This window comes from Cygnus atratus, chromosome 1 (genome assembly GCF_013377495.2).
Source record: "Cygnus atratus isolate AKBS03 ecotype Queensland, Australia chromosome 1, CAtr_DNAZoo_HiC_assembly, whole genome shotgun sequence".
NCBI lineage: Eukaryota > Metazoa > Chordata > Aves > Anseriformes > Anatidae > Cygnus > Cygnus atratus.
Genome location: NC_066362.1, coordinates 80,117 through 100,466, shown reverse-complemented (window position 1 = coordinate 100,466; position 20,350 = coordinate 80,117). Strand labels below are relative to the sequence as shown.

The 20,350-nt window shown below is 41.2% G+C and overlaps 1 protein-coding gene across 23 annotated transcripts in view; it reads right to left on the bottom strand.

Annotated features, from left to right (window-relative positions):
• Positions 1-20,350, bottom strand: part of GOLGB1 (golgin B1) — a 70,417-nt gene that overhangs the window by 23,178 nt on the left and 26,889 nt on the right. For 13 of the 23 annotated variants that reach the window (XM_035569330.2, XM_035569329.2, XM_035569331.2 and 10 more), the window contains 6 exons: positions 19,933-20,018; positions 19,532-19,631; positions 12,718-12,791; positions 9,688-9,778; positions 8,049-8,116; positions 1,642-6,686 (listed from right to left, as the gene is read on the bottom strand). In XM_035569330.2, the coding sequence (XP_035425223.1) occupies positions 1,642-6,686; positions 8,049-8,116; positions 9,688-9,778; positions 12,718-12,791; positions 19,532-19,631; positions 19,933-20,018 (5,464 nt within the window). Of the gene's footprint in view, positions 1-1,641; positions 6,687-6,951; positions 6,994-8,048; positions 8,117-9,687; positions 9,779-12,717; positions 12,792-19,531; positions 19,632-19,932; positions 20,019-20,350 lie in introns of all 23 variants that reach the window. The other 10 variants (XM_050708196.1, XM_050708197.1, XM_050708199.1 and 7 more) reach the window with 1 other exon arrangement.

Below are 20,350 nucleotides of genomic sequence, written 5' to 3'. Positions count from 1 at the left end.
TCCTCCACTCGTCAGGCACTTCTTCCTTTCACCATGATCAATCAAGGTTTATCAAGAGTGTCCTTGCCATGACATCTGCCAGCTGCCTCAGCACTCATAGGTGTATTCCATCACGGCCCACAGTGAATGGGCCCCATGAATGCCCAGTTTGCTTAAACCTGATACAATCTGATCCTCTTTCTTGGTACATCTTCCTTGCTCTGGCCTTTCACTCTAGTCTCTGGGACCTGGGATTCCTGAAGGGCAGTCTTGCCAGTAAAGACTGAGGCAAAGAATGCATCCGAGTACCTCAGCCTGTGTACCTTTACCCTGTCCTGGGTACCCTGGTACCCCATTTCATACAGCAGCAGGCCCACATTTTCCTTAGTCTTCCTTTTATTACTGGTGTACTTATATAAGCCCTTTTAATGATCTTGGCCAGACTCAATTCCATTCGGGCTTTAGCTTTTCTGACTTCATGCCTAAATGCTCAGACAATGTCTCTGTATTCTTCCCAGGTTACTCATCCTTGCTTCCACCCTCTACAAGCTTATTTTTGTGTTTGTACTTGGCCAGGAGCTTCCTGTTTAGCCATGCAGGCCTCCTGGCATTTTTGCCTTTCTATTCATTGGGGTGGACTGCTCTTGAGCCTGAAGGAGGTGATCCTTGAATATCATTCAGCTTTCTTGGGCCACTCTTTCTCCCAGAGCCTTATCCCATAGGACTCTTCCAAGCAGATCCTTGAAGAAGCCAAAGTCAGTTTTCCTGAAAACAATATGCCAGATGTCCCTTTCAACCTCAAACATTCTGTGATTCTGAATATTTTTCAGTGTTCAGTGAAATAAATCTTTATGTCAATATTGTCAAAAATTGTGAAGGTTAGATGTTGAGTATTATGACCTTTTCATCAAAATACTCCTTTCTCTCACCCATTTCATCTAGGAAATATAAATCAACGAAGTTGCTGTTCTCAGTTGCTTGATACTCATTTCACTTTCCAGCATACAAAAATAGAGCATTTTGATTGCAAACTTTGTCAAACAATTTTCCTCATGAAAGAATGGTTTGGTTTTTAATTTTGGAAAATAAAAGATATGCGTTTCGTTATATTTCTCTTGCTCCATCTTTCCCTCAAAATCTAATTTGGGATTAAACTGGAATTATGTATCCCAACCCTCTACTGACTTGCCAAGTTTAATCTCTAGGAGTGACAATATGATGCAAAAGAATATTTCAAATTTCAGAGTACTAAAGACTCCGGATAGTACTCAGTTGGCTACTGCCTGTTACAGGGAATAGATCTAACAGCAATACTCTCATGATGAGAAGGGGGAATAGTTCACAGTGTTAATCCCCCTGTATCTTTGTGCATTCAACAAATACATACTAACTCCCTACAGCCGAACTCCAAACCTCTTTTCTGTTCAAATGCAAGTGATCCAAGAGATGAGCCTAATTATGTTTTTTTAGGAAGAATAATTCTGCTCTCCATCTTAGGTATTCATTAATTTTGCGAATTGTCACATTTAACATATTTATGTAATCATAATTCTTTCTTTACAGTATGTTGCAAAAGGAAGTGGAAGTCCTTCCTTACCTCTGGCTGCTGCTTCTTAAAAGGAAATACATTAATACCAGCTTAGTCATTATCGCCTTCTTTACCTGGATATATGAATCTGAAGTTCTTCCATATGTATAGTCATCTGCTTCATCTGGTCCTTTAGCATAACACACATTTCCTCTTTTGAACGTATTTCTTCCTCCTTCTTTTGAATAGTTTCTGTGAATTTCTTCTCCCATGTTTTGGATTCATCTATCACTCTATCCCTGTCATCCTGAAGGGAAGACATGCTCTTGGTGAACGCTGCAAGTTGGGCTAGTGTTTTGTTTAGGTTGCCTTCCAACTCCTTGGCTTCTTGATCCTTTGTTGTCAAAGAGCCTTGAACATCACGAACAGTTGTTTCCATATAGTCTTTCTCCCTCTGCAAAGTTGCCAGCTTTTCTTCCATGTTCTTGATTTCCTTTGAGTGCTTGTTTTTCTCCTGTTCCAGTCTTCTTTCAAAGTCCTCATCTTTTTTCTTCATTTGAATTTGAATATTCTCTTTGTTTGCCCGTAACTCTTCTTTTACTTTGACACTCTCTGCTAGAACCCTTGCTGCCTCACTCTGTGTGTCATCCAATACTACTCTGCAGAGAGCAAGCTCTTTCTGGGCTTTACTGGTGTCTTCAAGTGCTTTTGCTAAAGTCTCTTTGGCTGCTTCTAGATCTTTCTGAGACTCACTCCGGACAAATTCCAGAGCTTTAACAGTTCTTTCTAAACTACTAATTTTTTCCTGGCTTTTAATACAGTCTTTCTGCAGCTGCTTAATCTCCTGCTGTTTCTGTCTCAGCAATTCCTGAAGCTCCTTTACATGTGTGCTACTGTCTCCCCTCCACATGTTTTTTAGCTTTTCTAAATATTCCTTTTGCTTTTCTGAACTTGCTTTACTATTCTCCTTTACCATCTGACGTTTCTCCTCCTCTACTTCATGTATCATTCTCTGCAAACTCTGAAGCTCACGTTTCAGTTGCTCATTTTCAATTTGGAACTCTGTTGCATTTTGCTGATAATTTCCAATACTCCCATTAAGTTCTGCCAGCTGATTCATGAGCCTTTCTTCCAAATCATCCTTCTCAGCCTCTAGAGTGTCCTTCAGTTCAGACATCCTGATGAGGTCTTCTTTTGTGTTTTGAACTGTTTGCTCCATCTTTGCTACTGTGTCCTGGAGAATATTCAGTTCATGGACTTTCACTTCCATTTGGGTCTCTAAAGCCCTTTTCTCACCTGCTAAAGTCTCCACACAAACGCGGATGTCACCCAGCTGTTGTTCTGAAGCCCTCCTATTATCTTCTAGTTCTGTGATTCGCTCTGTGAGCTCAGCTATCTTTTTTACATAGATATTAAGATCCTCAGATAAGCTACTATCTTCAAAAGCTTTTTGTTCCAGCTCTGCATTAGGAGATTTTGGTCTACAGCTTAAGTCCACTTGATTTTCAGTCCTCTCCATAGGTGGTGGCATGACAACTGCCTGATTTGTTTCTTCCGCTGTTGTCTTCTGGGCAACATACTTGTCTATCAGTTCTCTGCTTTCCTTCAGCTTGGATTCTGTTAACTGCAAGTGATGCTTTAAGTCTGTGATCTCTTGAGTAAGAGACTCTTTTTCAGCCATTACTGTTTCAAGCTGAGTAGAAAGAGACTGATAATCCCTCCTAGAGCTCTCCAGATCTTCTTTCAGGCTAATATTTGTAAATAAAGATACATCTCTGGTCCTGTGTAGATCCTCATCTGTAGAATGCATCTCTGATCTAAGCTTCTCATTCTCCTCCTCTAGTTCCAGGATCTTTTGTTGCTTTGATTTTGCAAATTTCCTCATTTTCTCCTTCATTCCATCAATTTCCTGCCCAGCTTCCTGCAGCTGCTTATCTGTTTCTTCTCTTTTTGCTTCAGCACTTTTCAGCTTAATGAAAATTTCCTGCTTTTCCTGTCTAACAGTTTCCAAAACACGCTGAATCCGCTCAACCTCATTGCTCACATTTTCATATGACTGCAGGAGAGTTTCATATTCTGTCTGAAGCTCCCTGTATTTCTCACGCCACTCAGAACTCTCAGCAGCTTGAAAACATTTCAGGGATTCCATCTCCTTCTCCTGCTTCTCCTTCTCTAGAACAACTCTGTCTAGAGTCAATTTAAGGTTTTTACAGCATCCATCAAGATTCTGATTTTCTCTAACTACCTTATCAACTTCTGCAATAAGTTTTTCTCGCTCTTCAGTGAGACCCACTAACTTTTCTGTTAAACTATCTGTTTCTTTAACATGGCCACATATTTGGCTTTCCATATTTGTCAACTTGACAGAAAGATTCTCAATAATAGTTTTGGCATTTGCCAGTTCCTCTTTCAGAGATTTGCTCTCCTTTAATGCTTCTTTTCTAGAAATAAGTGCAGCTTGCAACTTTCTCTGCATTTGATTCTTCTGTTTAGCTGTTTCTGCATTGTCATCTTGCTTGTGCTGAATTTCAGGCTGCTCAGTTTGCAGTCTCTTGCTTTGTTCCTCATGTACCTGAGCTTGAGTTTCAAACTGACTACAGAGTCTCTTGACTGAATCTTCTTTTTCCAGCAACTGTGCCTGTACGTTAATGAGAGCTTCACTTTTCTGCCTTAACTGCAAATTAAGGAATTTAATTTCTTCATCCTTTTGATGCATAAGTGTTTTCAGGTCTTCCAGATTGCCTTCTCTAGAAACTTTTACTTGACTTTCCTCCAGTTCTGTCTGAAGTCTTGCTGTGTCAGCTTCAGCTTGGTCAGAGGTTCTAGTCAGTCCTTCTGTCTCCGGAAACAACTGTGCTATGCGCTCTTGCAAATGAAAGACTAATTCTGATTTGCAAGCAAGTTCATTTTCCATATGGCTGACCTTATGTTCCAACTCCTCTTTTTCCACCTGCAGTTTCTCAAATTTTGTCTTATACTCTTCCCCAGAAACACCTGCAACTTGTATAAGCTTGCTGTTTGTAGTATTTTCTGCTTCCAAGCATGAAGAATCCAACCAACCTTGATTCTCAGGAATACTCTCTGTTGATCCTCTCTGTTCTTGGAGTTGTCTGAGCTGAGCTTGGATGCTTTCCTTCTCTTTGCTTTGCATATCAAATTGTTCTTGTAGGATGTTGTAATCATCTTTCTGCTGTTTAAGCTGTTCTCTGTAATGCCTGTCTTTTTCTTGAGCCTTCTTTATAGTGTCTTTGCGAGACACCAGGGCTTCCTGAAGTTTTTTTTGAAGTTGTTCTTTTTCTTGTTCAAGAGTTGAAATCCTCTCTTTCAGAGCAGGCTTCTGGTTTTCTTCAAGATTTGTAGCTGCCGAACAATTTTTTTCATTTTCTTCATAATCTTCTGGGCTTTTATCGGTTTCAGTCAGTTTGTCTGCAATTGTCTGACTTTCCGTGATTTCAACTTCAATTGAATCAATGTTTGTCTTTCCTTGCAAGCGTTGCTTCATTTCCTCAGTCACTGCATGTAACTGTGCTTCAGCAGTTTCTTTATCCAGCAGGTCCTTCTGGATGCTCTGCAACTCAGATTCCTTTTCAGAAAGCAGTTGAATTAGATATCCCTCTCTGGGCTGGCTTTCAAGATTCACTTCTTGGCTTATTCTAATTGTCGTATTATCTCCTCCTTCAGCTTCTTGAGCCACTGAGTTTTCTGATTCAGCCTCTCTTCTCAGCTGTACTAATTCGTTCTCCAATTTGCTAACCTTCTTCAGGAGCTCCTTCCTGTTAACAAGTGCTGCTTGCAGCTTCCGCTTCACTTGTTCATTTTCTTTTTTCAGAAGTTCAAGTTCACTTACTAATGTCTCACTTTCTTTACACGCTGCTTCTGTCTCATACTGCTGCTCAGATGATTCACGGTTCAGGTATGTATCTTTTGCTTTTATGTTTTTGTCTTTTTCCTCCTCGGCTTTTAATAAGAGGCTTGTTTTCTCTTTGAGACTCTTTAACTCTGTTTCTAGAGAAAATTTTTCTTCATTCAGCAGTACTATTTTCTCGGACATGCTGACACTGATCTCTGTCATCTGTTCTTCTTTCTCAAACAAGGTTTGTTGCAGGGTCTCTATACACCTGGTACGTTCGGCAACAAGCTGTTCTAGACTTGCTGCTTCAAGGCCCTTTAAGGCTAAGCTTTGGGAAAGCTCTTCAATCTCAGCTGTGTTTTTCCTCAGAAGTTGTTCCAGATCAAGTACTTCACATTCCTTGTTCTGGACCTGGCTTCTCATATCTTTTAGTTGCAGGTCCTGATCAGAAAGCTGAAGTTGTGCTTCATCCAAGTCTTTTTGCAAAGCTTCAATTTTTCTCTCTTTGGATTTAAATTCATGTTTTAGGCTTTGGATTTGTTCTCTCAGAAGACTGCTCTGACTGTCTGACAGTCTCTGCTTTTCTGAAAGAGCTAGATTTTCCTCCAGTTGCTTCACTTGCTCCTTCAGTTCTGTTATGGTAGAAAGGTCCTTCGCCTTACAAAGGAGCTGATCTCTTTCTTCAGCCAAAACACAAAATGCACTGTCAGAATCCTCTATCTTTTTTCTGTATTCCTCAGCCAACTGGTTTAGCCTATTTATTTCTTCATCTTTTTCTCCCAGATCTTTCTTATAGGATTCTTCTGATTTCTGCAGAATTATTTGCAGTTCTGTAACTTGATTTTGCAGCTTTATCAGCTCTTCACATTGAGAGGTGCCAGGCTCTGAAACTGTTGTAGAGACTTCCTGTGTTGCTTCCATTTCCCTTCTGTCATGAACAGCACTCCCCTGGGGCACTTCTTGAAGACTGGTTTTGTTTTCCTGAAGTGCACTAATTTGCTGTATTTCTGTTTCTCTCAGCAATGAGCTATTGATCAACTCATTTTGTGCATCTGAAGCCTTTTGCTCTTCCCTGTCAAGATGCCGTGTCTGGGAATTATCTTCCAGCTGGTTAGCTTCTTCTCCTGCTTCATTTACTGTAGAAGTTTGACTATTTGGGTCCTTGAGCTGCCCTTTCAGAAATGCTATTTCTTCTTGGGCTTCTTTCAGTTCCAGCAGCAAAACTGACAGCTCCTTCTGTTTCTCTGCAGCAAGATATTCTAGAATTCCAGACATACATTTTTCCCCAGTAAACTGCTCACTTCCCCTGGGAAAGCCATCTGTTCTTGCCTAAAACACAACAAAAGGTTTCAATTTTCCTTTGAATCCTGTCAAAAGGACACTTTTCATTGTTCTCAAAGTATCTGCTTTCCACATTTTGTAGTTTAAGGTTACCCTTTCTTGTGCTAGCAGGTGCAATACCCTTATTAAAAACAGGAGGACTCCTCAGGTCATTTCAGTTCCTGAATATGTAAGAAGGACAATATAAGGACATGGTTGTATTAGAGCAAGTCCAGAGGAGGGCCACAAGGATGATCAAAGGGCTGGAACATACCTCTCCTATGAAGACAGGCTGAGGGAGGTGGGGTTGTTCAGCCTGGAGAAGAGAAGGCTCTGAGGAGACCTTACAGTGGCCTTCCAGAACTTAAACTTCCTACAGGAAAGCTGGGGACGGACTCTTTATCAGGGAGTGTAGTGATAGGACAAGGACTAATGGCTTTAAACTAAAAGAGGGTAGATTTAGATTCGATATTGGGAAGAAATTATTTACAATGAGGATAATAGTAAATATTATTTGTTTACCGGAACAGGTTGCCCAGAGAATTTGTGGATGCCCCATCCCTGGAATTGTTTATGGCCAGGTTGGATGAAGCTTTGAGTAACTTGGTCTAGTGGAAGGTGTCCTTGCCCATGGCGGGGCGGGGTGGCGTTGGAATTAGATGATCTTTAAGGTCCCTTCCAACCCAAGCCATTCTATGATCCTATGAAGCTGCAGCATGAAAGACTCTGTTTTGAGGATTAAACCATAAATGTAACCTCCTGTTCCCTTATTTCACATTCTTTCTTGGTTACAGGATAGTATGATTCTGAAATGTCTCAGTTCTCCTGTGATTCTCAGATGTATTCCACTAGACTTATACACTGTATCCATAGTCTCTGAAATAGGAGGTTTTGTCCCCTATTCTACTTGCCCATTTAACATGGTTAAGAAATAATATAGAAACCCATATTCCAGTATGTGTCTATCTCCAAAGTATGAATACTAAACAAAACAACTGGTCTAAAGTGCCTGAATTTTTCCAAATATTAATCTTAAAGTTTTCTGCTACCCCCCAAAACAGATGACAAGACAAAAACAGTCACAAATCCTGGCCATAAAGCATGGATCACCAGTACACAAATAAGTCAGTATCTTGTGTTGCAAAGGCTGTCCATTCTACCAGGTTGGAGGGCAGAAATAATTTATCAGGAACTATTAAAAAAAGCTATGTGTTAAAGCTTACTACACCATTGCAACAACTAGTTGTTATTATGGGACGCTAAAACAAAAACAAAAAACTGTTCTTTGGGGCTTCTGAAATTACAAGTAGTTACCATATCCATGGATGCATACAATATTGAGAAGTAAAAAGTACGGGGTAAAATTTGTACCTCAGGTAGCACCGAAGTATCATCAAAAGGCTTTTGCACTTCTGAATTCACCATCTCTCCTGACACACCTAGTCATAAAATGTACATGTCACCATAAGTAAATGAGTTGTACATTAATTAATTCAGTAGGTAATCGGACAGACAATTTACAGGACTGGAGTTTCTCCAGTTTCCAAGGTAGGAAAGAAAAAAAGGTCAAGAGTTTGAGCCTATGTACTGGGTCCAGACATCCCCAAGCTCTGCAGATGCAAAAACTACTGCATTTACTGCATGCTGGCATCACCCAAGTCTACAGTATATCTAACCTCTACAGAAGCATGAAGAGACAAAGAGAAAAGTGAACCAGTACACTTGCACCCTTCAAAAAAAAAAAAAACACACAGGATTTAATTATGAATCCTGTAATTACACCTCTTCTTTGAGAAAATAACTTTTCTGATAGCTAACAGTTAGCTCTGTCACACTGCTAGAACTATCATTAAAAAAAACTCTGAAACCTCAGTTTCTGTTTTGTTTGTTTGTTTTGGGTTGCTTCTTTTTTTGTTGTTTTGTTTGTTATTGTTGTCAAAAACGAAAAAACCTAGAAAACTATAAATGTGTGCATTAAGAAAAGCAAGGTTGTAAATCTAAGCTCTTAAATGCTAGGAAACACCAGAGATTATAGTAGTTGCCCAATCAGGTTTGATTTTGCTATTTTGTACATATTGTTCTCTCCAACTACCTGAAAGGAAGTTGTGGGGAGCTAGGGGTCAGCCTCTTCTCACAGATAACTAGGGATAGGACTAGAGGGAATGGCCTTAAATTGCACCAGGGGAGCTTTAGGTTGGAAATTAGGATAAATTTCTTCTTAGAAAGAGTAGTCAGGCATTGGAACGGGTTGTCCAGGGAGGTGGTAGAGTCACCGTCCCTTGGAGTGGTTAAGGAAAGGTTGGACATGGTACTTAGGGACATGGTTTAGTGGGTGATATTGGTAGCAGGGGGATGGTTGGACCAGATGATCTTGGAGGTCTTTTACAACCGTAATTATTCTATGATTCTATGATTGTTGGCAACAGCTTAAGCGTTCAACCAATTAAGCAAGTGATCATCTCTTCATGAAGTGCAAGAAGGTAGAGATATGAGCATTTAATCATAGCATTACTAATTTTTACAAGCCTTACTCTGCAACCACCCAGGTAACAGTTTTTAGTTGGTGGTGATGGTGGTTGTTTTTTTGTTTGTTTGTTTGTTTGTTTTATTGTTGTTGGTTTTTGATAATTTAGGGGTAGGGTGGGGAGGAGAGGCGGTAGTACCAGAGACAAAAAAAAAAGCTTGCTAGTTTGAAGACAGGAACCCAATCCTTCATCTTACCTTAAGTCTCTTCCATGTACGACACATCAGTCTCTGCATCTACAAACAGCCTCCTTCAAAACGTTCTCCCTTTCTCATCTTATGGACTACTTTTTTCTTCTCTTCTGATGTATTACTTCTTGCCTGCAATAGTGTTTTCTCTTCTACCTCCTGTGTATCTTTGCTAATTCCTGTATATCTTTAGATTCTGACCTCAAAGCTGCTCTTTCCAAATCACCTTGGATTTTTCCATGATGATTCTCAAATTTCCACAGTTTTAAGGTCAATGTAATTTATTCTATGTCCTTACCTCTCAGTGTAGGAGGGCAATCTACGTAAGAGGCTGGATCTTCCAGAGTCTGCAAGTCTTGCATTTTCACCTCAGATCCAGCATTTTTGTTCTATTGGTGGAAGAAAACATACTTAGTTTTGAGCTGAGATCTTTGCATTGGAAGACAGCTATCTTAGCTGCTATTCTGCCAAGCTTTGAGTAAAAACTGACATTCCCTACTTTAAACCCATCTCTGATGCCTAACAGAAATAAAATTTAAAAAAATAATAGATTATTTATGATGTTAAGTGAAAGACTAAGACATCAGATTAGGGTATCCGATCAGATTTAGGATATGAGTTCAGGATATTAATGAATGCAATTAATCTCCTTCCCACCTTGCTTCCTCTTTCATCTTCACTGCTTCAAAGCAACTGACTATAGATTCTTAACTTTTCACTGAACCACCCAAGCAGTGAATGTGAGAAGTCATGTGTTTGTCACTCTATGCTTTACTGTTAGAGCAGATAAAGAACCTCCAGTCTCTCAAGGAAAGTTACACTAGGCTACAAAACATAAACAAATGAACTACTCAACAAGAATCTATTAATTGCTATACATCTCCTGCTTCTCTTTCAGATAGGAAAGAGCCTGACTGCTGAAGTTGGAGCATACTGCTAAGAGAGAGGAGACTTTGCTATTTCACAGACACAGACTCCTTTTGCCCACACAAAGATGTTGAATAAAACTCAGGAAATTGGTTAGTTTGCTATTGACATTCATAAAAGAAGTAAGACTTACAGGTCGAGTTGCACTTCGAGCAAATTGCAATATTCCATGACAGTTCCTAGCATATACTGTCTCTCACAACAACTACCTCTGTGGGAAAAGGTTTGAACTAGAGTACAAAGGGACTATGAGTCAGAACTAAGTAGAAATATTGTGTTTGTCTGGGATAGAGTTAATTTTCTTCATAGTAGCTCATATGGTGCTATGATTTGGATTTGTGTTGAAAGGAGTGTTAATAACACACCAATGTTCTTTTAGTTTTTGCTGAGCAGTGCTTGCACAGCATCAAGACCTTTTCTGTTTCTCACAATGCCCAGCCAGTGTGTAGTCTGGGGATGCACAAGAAGCTGGGAGGGGACACAGCTAGGACAGATGCCCCCAGCTGACCAATACGGTGTTTCACATATGATGCTGTGCTCAGCAATCAGATGAAGAAATAGTGAATGAAATCAGATGGGAAGTAGTGAATGAACTCCTTATTTTGCTTTGCTTGTACACACAGCTTTTGCTTTACAATATTAAACTGTCTTTATCTCAACTCTGGAGTTCTCGCACTTTTACCCTCTTGATTCTCTTCCCCATTCCACTAGGTGAGAGTGAGCAAGTGGCTGTGTGGTGCTTAGCTGCTTACCGGTGTTAACCCACAACACTAGAGTAAAACGCCTTTAAAAAAATCTACTCCTCTCTCCTCTTGAAAAACAAAAACAACATCCCAGCAATGTAAGGACATAAACCAAAATGAAGTGAATAGAATTAACACTTGCTGTAACTATCTAGAACATAAGTACATGGGGTGCTAACAGGTTACCCAGTCATACAGAAGCAATCTCCAGACCCACATTCTAGAGTACTTTTGCCTTTGCAAGCTGCACACACTGAAATGAAATGTATGGGCTGCATTAAAATAATTTGTGTACACAACACAAACGCATGTATTGGATTTGGATTCATACATATCTTTGCCTAAAGTAATGGGTCAGGAGCATGAGTGGCAGGATACAGCTGTCCAAACGTGAACACTCCAAAAAAACTATTTATATAGGCATATATATGTATGAAGGCACTGAAATAGACGCTTCCAGAGTTGGATTTGTCAACTGTTTTAAACACCCACCTTGGTCAAGGTGAATCATATGCTAAAGTACCTATTCACACCAATGCTTATAAAGGGGCTCTATAAAATAGCTCAGAGGCTTATAGCTGCCCTTGAAAAGACCACATACATGCATGTGTTTACGCATGTATGTACCTGTTGAGCCACTAGATTAGACCTCAACAATAGGCAATTGGAATGTAAGGCTCTGAAGTCAAGCAGGATGAACTGACTCAGAATGCATGAGTCCCAAATGTCAACTTTTGCCCTAATTACTTCACAGCAGTAAAAACTTAAGGAAACAGTCTTTGGCATTTTCATATGTAACACCTTCCATCCCCATTTTTTAAATCAAAAGCTAATAAAAAAGTCAATAAATATGAAGCTTGATCTTTTGCTATACAATTACTGGAGAAGGAGAGAAGCTGGAAACTTTAAACCACCAACTCTCTCAGTTGGAGAGGACTGTTTTAGATAAAACACAGCATCATCTTCTTCCCCCTGCACGCAGACTGGAACAGAGTGCAGCAGTCTGGAAAGAGCCAAGATCTTGCTCTAAGCTGACAAACAATTCTACAACAAATTCGTATTACAGGTATACACTGGCAGCCATCTCCATCACCTGGCTGACTGAGTATAAAGCAAAGTAGAAGGTAGGCAATCCTGCACTCTTCTCACCAATGGATTGCCTGCAACTGTACCTAAACCTGTTCACAGTGAAAGAATATAAAGATATAGTCTAGTCTCCTGTATGACAAAGAGAACTCAGCTTCTTCCAGTCAGTCTGCCAGATCCCCAAAAGGGCAGCCGGGATAAGTAGGGTTTGAAAGGTATCCTATAATGACAATTGAACCTTTGGAATCATGTTTCCTGAGACTTCCCTCAGTTTAGCCTACGATTTTGCTGCAGAACTAACTCATAAGAGTCATAAGAGGTATAAAATAGCAAGAATATGGATTGGGTGAATGAAGGACACAAGAATTCCACACAGACAGCAAAGGGAAATACAGTCTGATAAGAACACAGGACAAGCAGTATTTGGAAGTTATTTCTGTCTTTCACCATTAATCCGGTTAATAATAACCTTTCAAAGAGGATTGTTAAAAAAGGCCATAACAGCTTAGCTGTTTTAAGGCCAGTCCTTGACCTGTTTTAGTTTTGGCTTATTTCTGCTGCCTAATCATTACCTCCTTTGAATTTTCTGCAACCATCGCAGCTTCCTGCTGAGGCTCCCGGAGAACAAGTTGCAAGCGTGGTATCTCTGAAACATTCAAAAATGCATGCATATGAAACAACTTCTTTGAAAATTAAAACTCTCATTTAGAGAGTGACATGATATTCTTTAAGGAACTTTAGAGAACAGGACACATGGCTCTATGCAGCACTTCTGCACTGAAGATATATAACATTGTCATTGGATAACGTGTTAGTTATTTTTTTCCCTGAAAGAAACAAACCACCAAAACAAATTAATGATTTTAAGCACCTTTTAGAAAAGAAAATTTATTGTTCTTTTCCCTTTCTCCTTCCCCTGAAGAGGGGAAATAGAGAGAGATGTGATGGTCTCTTCTCTCTGGTAACCAGTGATACAGAACGTGTGGGAATGGTATAAAGCTGCACCAGGGAAGATTCAGACTAGATATTTGGAAAAATTTCTTTACCATGAGGATGGTCAAACACTGGAGCAGGCTTCTTAGCAAGGTGGTTGACGACTAATGGCTGTCAACATTCAAGAGGCATTTGGATAACATCCTTAATAATATGCTTAAACTTTGGGCTAGCCCTGAAGAGGTCAGACAGGTGGACTTGATGATCTTTGTTGGTCCTTTCCAACTGAATTATTCTATTCTATTGTTATTTAGATTGAAATTAAAGGATAGCTGATAGAGCTTCAAGATTTAAAAATTATTCTTAAAAAGGAGGGGAAAGAAAGAATTATTGTAGCAGAATGCTTCAAATTTCATTAGCATAAAAATGAAAAGAGAAATTGTCAAAACTGGAAAAGAATAAAAACACTGGAGGGCCATTGTCCAAATCAAGAACAGTACAAGAATTCATCTGCTGTTTGACTCAGGATATTTTTATTTTATTTCTGAGAACTGGCATATAAACACCTTTCATGATACGTATGTCGCTATACTGTATATGATGAAATGACTGGACTGGTAGATAAGGGGAGAGCAGTGAGTATTGTCTACACAGACTTCAGTAAGGCTTCTGCCACAGTGCAACATAAAATCCTTACAGACAAGCTCTTGAGCTATGGGCCAGGCCCAGAGGATGGTTTTTAGCAGAATGAAGTCTAGTTGGAAGCCAGTAACTAACCACAGAGCCAATGTGTCAATACTGGGTCCAAGGCTGTTCAACCTCTTCATTAACCATCTAGAGACCAGCAAAGGCCACTAAGATGATTAAAGGGTTAGAGCATGTCTCCTATGAGGAAAGGCTGAGAAAGCTGGGATTTTTTAGCCTAGAGACCTGAAGGGGGGGGAGGGGTCAAAGAAGATGGAGCCAGGCTCCTTCCAGTGATGCCCAGTGACAAGAGGCAATGGACACAAATTTGAAACACAGGAAGTACTATCTGAACACACAAAAAAACATTTTTTGTTGTCTTTTTTTTTTTTTTTTTTTTTTAAACTGTGAAGGTAACCGAGCACTGGTACATGTTGCCTAGAGAGGCTGCGGAGTTTCCCTTGGAGATATTTAAAAGACAGCTGGACAGGGTCCTGGATAAGCAGCTCTGTGTGATCTTTCTTGAGCAGGAGGGATGGACAAGATTACCTTCAAAGGTCCCTTCCAACCTTAACTGTTCTACAATACTCAAAACATTCTGATACTCAAAAGCAAAAGAAAGGCAAAAACATGTCCTGTACCGTATAGAAACATAGAATGGTTTGGGTAGGAAGGCACCTTTAAAGATCATCTAGTCCAACCCTCGTGTCAAGGGCAAGGACATCTTTCACTACATTACATCCCTCTAAACCCCATTCAACCTGACTTTGAACACTTCCAGTGACTGGGCATCCACAACTACTCTGAGCAACTTGTTCCATTGCATCACAACCTTCATCATGAAACATTTCTTCTTTATATCCAGTCTAAATCTACCCTCTTTCAGATTAAAACCTTTGCCCCTCCTCCTGTCACTACAGCCCCTAGCAAAAAGCCTTTCTTATCAGCCCCCTTTATAAATTCAAAAAGGTCTCCTCAGAGGCTTCTATTCATGTCCAGGTTGAACAACACCAACTTTCTCAACTTTTCTTCATAGAAGAGGTGTTCCAACCCTCTGATCATTTTCATGGCCCTCCTCTGGACCTAATCTAACAGGTCCATATCTTTCTTGTACTGGTGGTTGTAGAGCTAGTTACAGTACTCCAGGTGAGGTCTCATGAGCAGAGTGCAAGGAGAGAATCATCCTTGACCTGCTGGCCACACTTCTTACAAAGCCCAGGACATGATTGGTTTTCCAATCTACAAGCACTCGTTGCGAGCTCATATCCAATTTTTCATCCACCAGTATCCCCAAGTCCTTCTTTGCAGGGCTACTCTCAATCAATTCATCATCCAGTCCACACTGATGTTGGGGATTGCTCTGATCCAGGTGCAGGACCTTGTACTTGACTTTGTTGGACTTCATGAGGTTTACATAGGCACAGTTATCACACCTGTGAAGGTCCCTCTGGACGGCACCCTTCCCGCTAGTGTACCAACTGCACCATTCAGCTTGATGTCATCTGCAAACTTGTTGAGGTTGCACTCAATCCCACTATTGATGTTATTAGTGAAGATATTAAATTGTATTGGTCCCAGTACAGACCCTTGAGGGACAGCACTCATTACTGGTTTCCATTTGAACACTGAGTCATTGACTGTAACTCCTTGGATGCTGTCATCCAGTCAATTCCTTATCCATCTATCAGTTCATCCATCAAAACCATATCTACCCAATTTTGAAGCAAGAGTGCTGTGGGGGACTAGAAAGGCATTATAGAAATCCAGGTAGATGACAACAGTTGTTCCTACCTTGTTCACTGATGCAATGATCAGTTATGGAAACTGGGGTCCACAGTGACTAGAAAAATACAAATGTTGTATCCTACCTCAAACAAAAGAACAAAAAGATGATCTGGAAAACTGCAAGCTGGTATGCCTTACTTTGGTCTCTTGGAAAAATTACAAAATGTATCCTCTTGGTAGAGAGAATCATAGAATCATTCAGGTTGGAAAAGACCTCTAAGATCATCTAGTCCAACTGTTCACCTAGTACCAATGTCCACCACTAAAACATGACACTAAGGTCTAAACATACACAGTTTTTGAAGACCTTCACAGGTGGCGACTCAACCACTTCCCTGGGCAGCCTATTACAATGCCACACAACCCCTTCAGTAAAGAAATTTATCCTAATATCCAACCTAAACCTCCTCTGGTGCAACTTGAGACCATTTCCCCTCGTCTAACCACTTGGTGCTTGGGAGAAGTGCCCGATACCCACCTCGCTACAACGCCTTTAGGGTAATTGTAGAGTATGATAAGGTCTCCCCTTAGCCTTCTTTTCTCTAGGCTAAGCAACCCTAGTTCCCTCAGCTACTCCTAATAAGGCTTGTTTTCTAGACCCTTCACCAGCTTCATTGCCCTCCTTTGGACACGCTCCAGCACCTCAATGTCCTTGTAGAGTGGGGCCCGAAACTGAACACAGTATTAGAGGTGTGACCTCATCAGAGCCAAGTACAGTGGGACGATCACTTCCCTAGTCCTTTTGGCCACATTATTTCTGATACAAGCCAGGATGCTGTTGGCCTTCTTGGCTACCTGAGCACATTGCTGGCTCATATTCAACAGGCTACCAGCCACCTAGAGAGTTTTTAATCCAAAGAAGAGTACACCTGTCCAAGCCGTGAGCAGCCAGCTTCTTCAGGAGAATGCTGTGGGAAATGGTGTCAAAAGCCTTACTGAAGTCTAGGTAGACCACGTCCACAGCCTTTCCCTCACCCACTGAGGATGGCACCTTGTCGTGGGAGATCAGGTTTGTAAAGCAGGACCTGCCTTTGATAAACCTATGCTGACTGGGCCTGGTCACCTGGCTGTCCTCTAAGTGCTGCATGATGGCTCTCAAGATAATCTGCTCCATGAGCTTCCCCGGCACTGAGGTCAGACTGACAGACCTGTAGTTCCCCGGATCCTCCTTCTGGCCCTTCTTGTAGATGAAATGTATCACATTTCATAGAATCACAGAATCATTAAGGTTGGAAAAGACCTCCAAGATCATCTAGTCCAACTGTCCCCCAATATTACTCACTAAACCATGTCCCTAAATACCACATTGAACCTTTCCTTAAACACCCCCATGGACGGTGACTTCACCACCTCCCTGGGCAACCCTTTCCAATGCCTAACCACTCTTTCTAAGAAGAAATTTCTCCTAATTTCCAACCTGAACCTCCCCTGGTGCAACCTAAGACTATTCTATCTTTTTCTACTTCTAGCTATCTGTGAGAAGAGGCTGACCCCCGGCTCCCCACAACTTCCTTTCAGGTAGTTGGAGAGAGCAATAAGATCTCCCCTGAGCCTCCTCTTCTCCAGAATGAACACCCCAGTTCCCAGTCCCCTATTTGTTCCTCACAGGACTTGTGTTCCAGGCCCTTCACCAGCTCTGTAGCCCTTTTCTGGACACTCCACAGCCTCGATGTATTTCCTGTAGTGAGGGGCAATTTACTAGCCACCAGTCAACTGGGACCTCCCCGGATAGCCAGGACTGCTGTTAAATGATGGAAAGCGGTTTGGTGAGCACTTCTGCCAGCTCCCTCAGTACCCCTGAGCGGATCCCATCTGACCCCACAGACTTGTGTACATCTAAGTGGAGTAGCAGATAGCTAACCATTTCCTCGTGGATTGTGAGGTCTTCGTTCTGCTCCCTGTTCCTATCTACCAGCCCAGGGGGCTGAGTACCTGGAGAACAACTGGTCTTGCTGCTAAAGACTGAGGCAAAGAAGGCATTAGTTACCTCACCTCGGCTTTTTCCTCATCTTTTGTCACTATGTTTCCCCCCCACATCCAATAAAGGAAGGAAATTCTCTTTACTCCTCCTTTTCTCGTTTACCTATTTGTAAAAACATGTTTATTTTCTTTAACAGCAATAGTCAGACTGAGCTCAAAGCGGGCTTTGGCCTTTCTAATTTTGTTCCTGCAGAGCCTCCTGACATGTTCGTAGTCCTCCTGAGTGTCCCCTTCTTCTAAAGGTCATGAACCTTCTTTTTCTTCCTGAGCTCTAGCCACAGCTCCCTGTCCAGTGAGGCTGGTCTTCCACACCGGCTCATCTTTTGGCATGCGGGGACAGCCTGCTCCTGTAAGTTTAGGATTTCTTTCTTGAAGTGTCCAGCCTTCCTGAATTCCTTTGCCCTTCAGGACTGCCTCCCAAGGGACTCCTCTAACCAGTCTCCTTATCAGGCCAAAGTCTGCCCTCTGAAAGTCCAGGGTGGCAGTTCTGCTAACCCCCCTCCATACTTTTCCAAGAATCAAAAACTCTATTAATTCACAATTGCTGTGCCCAAGGTGGTCTCTAACCTCTTGAAGCACATTACCACGCACAGGGAAGAGGAAGTGGTGACTGAGAAATAGTCAGCATGCATTTACCAAGGGCAAGTCATACTTAGACTACTTGATTGCCTTCTATGCATTTGTGGATACGGAGAGAGCAGGGAATGTCATTTACCTTCACTTTAGCAAGGCTTTTGCCAGTGTCTCACAAAATATTTTTGTATCCAAGATAAGAGATGGTCTGGACTTCAGGACAACTCGATGCATAAAAAAAATGATTGTATGGTCAGGCTCAGAGAACAGTGCTGAATGAGTCATTCACTATCTGGAGGCTAGTAACAAGCAGAGCATCACAGAGGTCCATCTTGTGACCTCTTCCATTTAACAGCTTCATCTACGACCTGAAGGTGGCAGAGTGCACACTCAAGTTTGGAGAACACATCACACTGGGGAGAAACAGTTGATACCCTCAAGGGCTGGGCTGCCGCTTAGAGCAACCTAGACAGGCTAGAGGAACGGTGTAAAAGAAACCTCATGAAATTCAACAAGGACAAATGCAAAGTCCTCTCCCTGGGAGTACAGGCTGGGAACTAGTTCTCCGGGAAAGGATCAAGAAAATCGGATCGGATCGACAGTAGGCCAAACACCAGCCAGCAGTGTGCCTGGCAGTACACATCACCAGCAGCATTCTGGGCTGTATGAACAGCAGTCTAGCCAGCAGATACAAAGATATTACTCTTGTCTACCTGGCACTCATTAGACTGCATTTCAACTACTGTATTCAGTTTTGTATGGACAATACAGGAAAACATGGATAAACTGAAGCAAGCTTAGAAGAAGACCACCGAGATGGTCATGTGGCTGGAGCACTTGCCATGTGAGGAGAGGCTGAGGCAACAGGGCTTATTTAGCTTGGAGAAGATGCAGCTTTGTAGACACCTAAAAGAAGCCTTCCAAAACCTGTGAAGAGGTTCTTGAGAAGACAAAGCCAGGATTTTTAGAGTGGTGCAAGTTATGAGGATGTAAGACAACAGGCATATGCTGAAACAGAACAGGTTCCAACTGGATATCATAAAAATCATTTCTGCCATGAGGACAGTCAAGTGTCAGAAGAGGCTGCCCAGGAGGTTGTATAGTCACCATCCTGGAAGTTTTCAAGACCTGACTAGACAAAGGCCTCAGCAACCTGGTCTGATCTCATAGCTGACCCTGCTTTGAACAGGAAGCTTGACTACAGTCTGCCTGAGATAACTTCCAGCGTAAATTATTCTGTGATTCATCTTAGTTCTAGCTAATTCTATTAGAGGTGCTGCCTGAACCCTTCAGTATAAGAGCTAATAAATTCTACTTTTAACAACTGGAAAGAATTAGCATTTTTTAAGATCTTGTCAACAAAAGCATATTGAACCAGTAACTGTGGACATGTTTTTTATCTAAAATAGATAAGAAGAAGGATAATTATACCATCTTCAGTCTTCCGTCTTTCCAAGTTTTCTGTGGATAGTAGTAAAGTCCCAGTCCCATCTTCCTTCTCTATCGTTTTTTCCTGTGAAGTTGTTTTATCCTGTTTAAACATAGGATGGAGGAGAGAGACAAGTTTGCACACAGTTTTTACCGAAGCATTAGTCTTTGATTTTTCAGTTATCCCTTTAACGTATCAGTTGGCAACTTCTGAATTAGTCAGATTGTCTCCTATTTTTGCCCAGGCTCTTATAGTCATAACATGTCTGCCCATGAGCTGAGAGAACCCAAAAGAATCTTTCTGAAGCAACACCACATGAAAAAGAAATTCTAAACATTTCACTCTGTTTCAGTTCCTCCTCAACATATGGGAAAATTTTATGAGACCTATGAAAATACCATACCTCTTTCTTCAATTCAGAGACCTCCAACCAGGATTTCAGCTTATTCTGACAGCATACAAATTCTTCAGATTTCTGTATAAGTTCATCTAAAGGAGGAAGGAAAAAAGGGAGTTAGGGTGTATCTTTTTTGCTGAAATATACCCAGTTTACATGTATGCAACTGCAGTACATGGAATCTCTATATCCCAGTCACCGCTCCAGTTTTGGGACCTAAAGTAGCTGGAAAAAAAATCAATTTGAAATATTAGCCTCCAGTAAGATTAGTATTTTTAGTTCTGATTCAATATAAGCTTACAGAGAAAAGTGGTACAGTTTGCTTTCCTTGGTTGCTTGTTTAACATTTCAGTAGAAGAATCTGAAAGATTTTGAAGAATGTGGCACATCCAAGAAGAACTCGCACAAGTCGATGGAAGAAAAA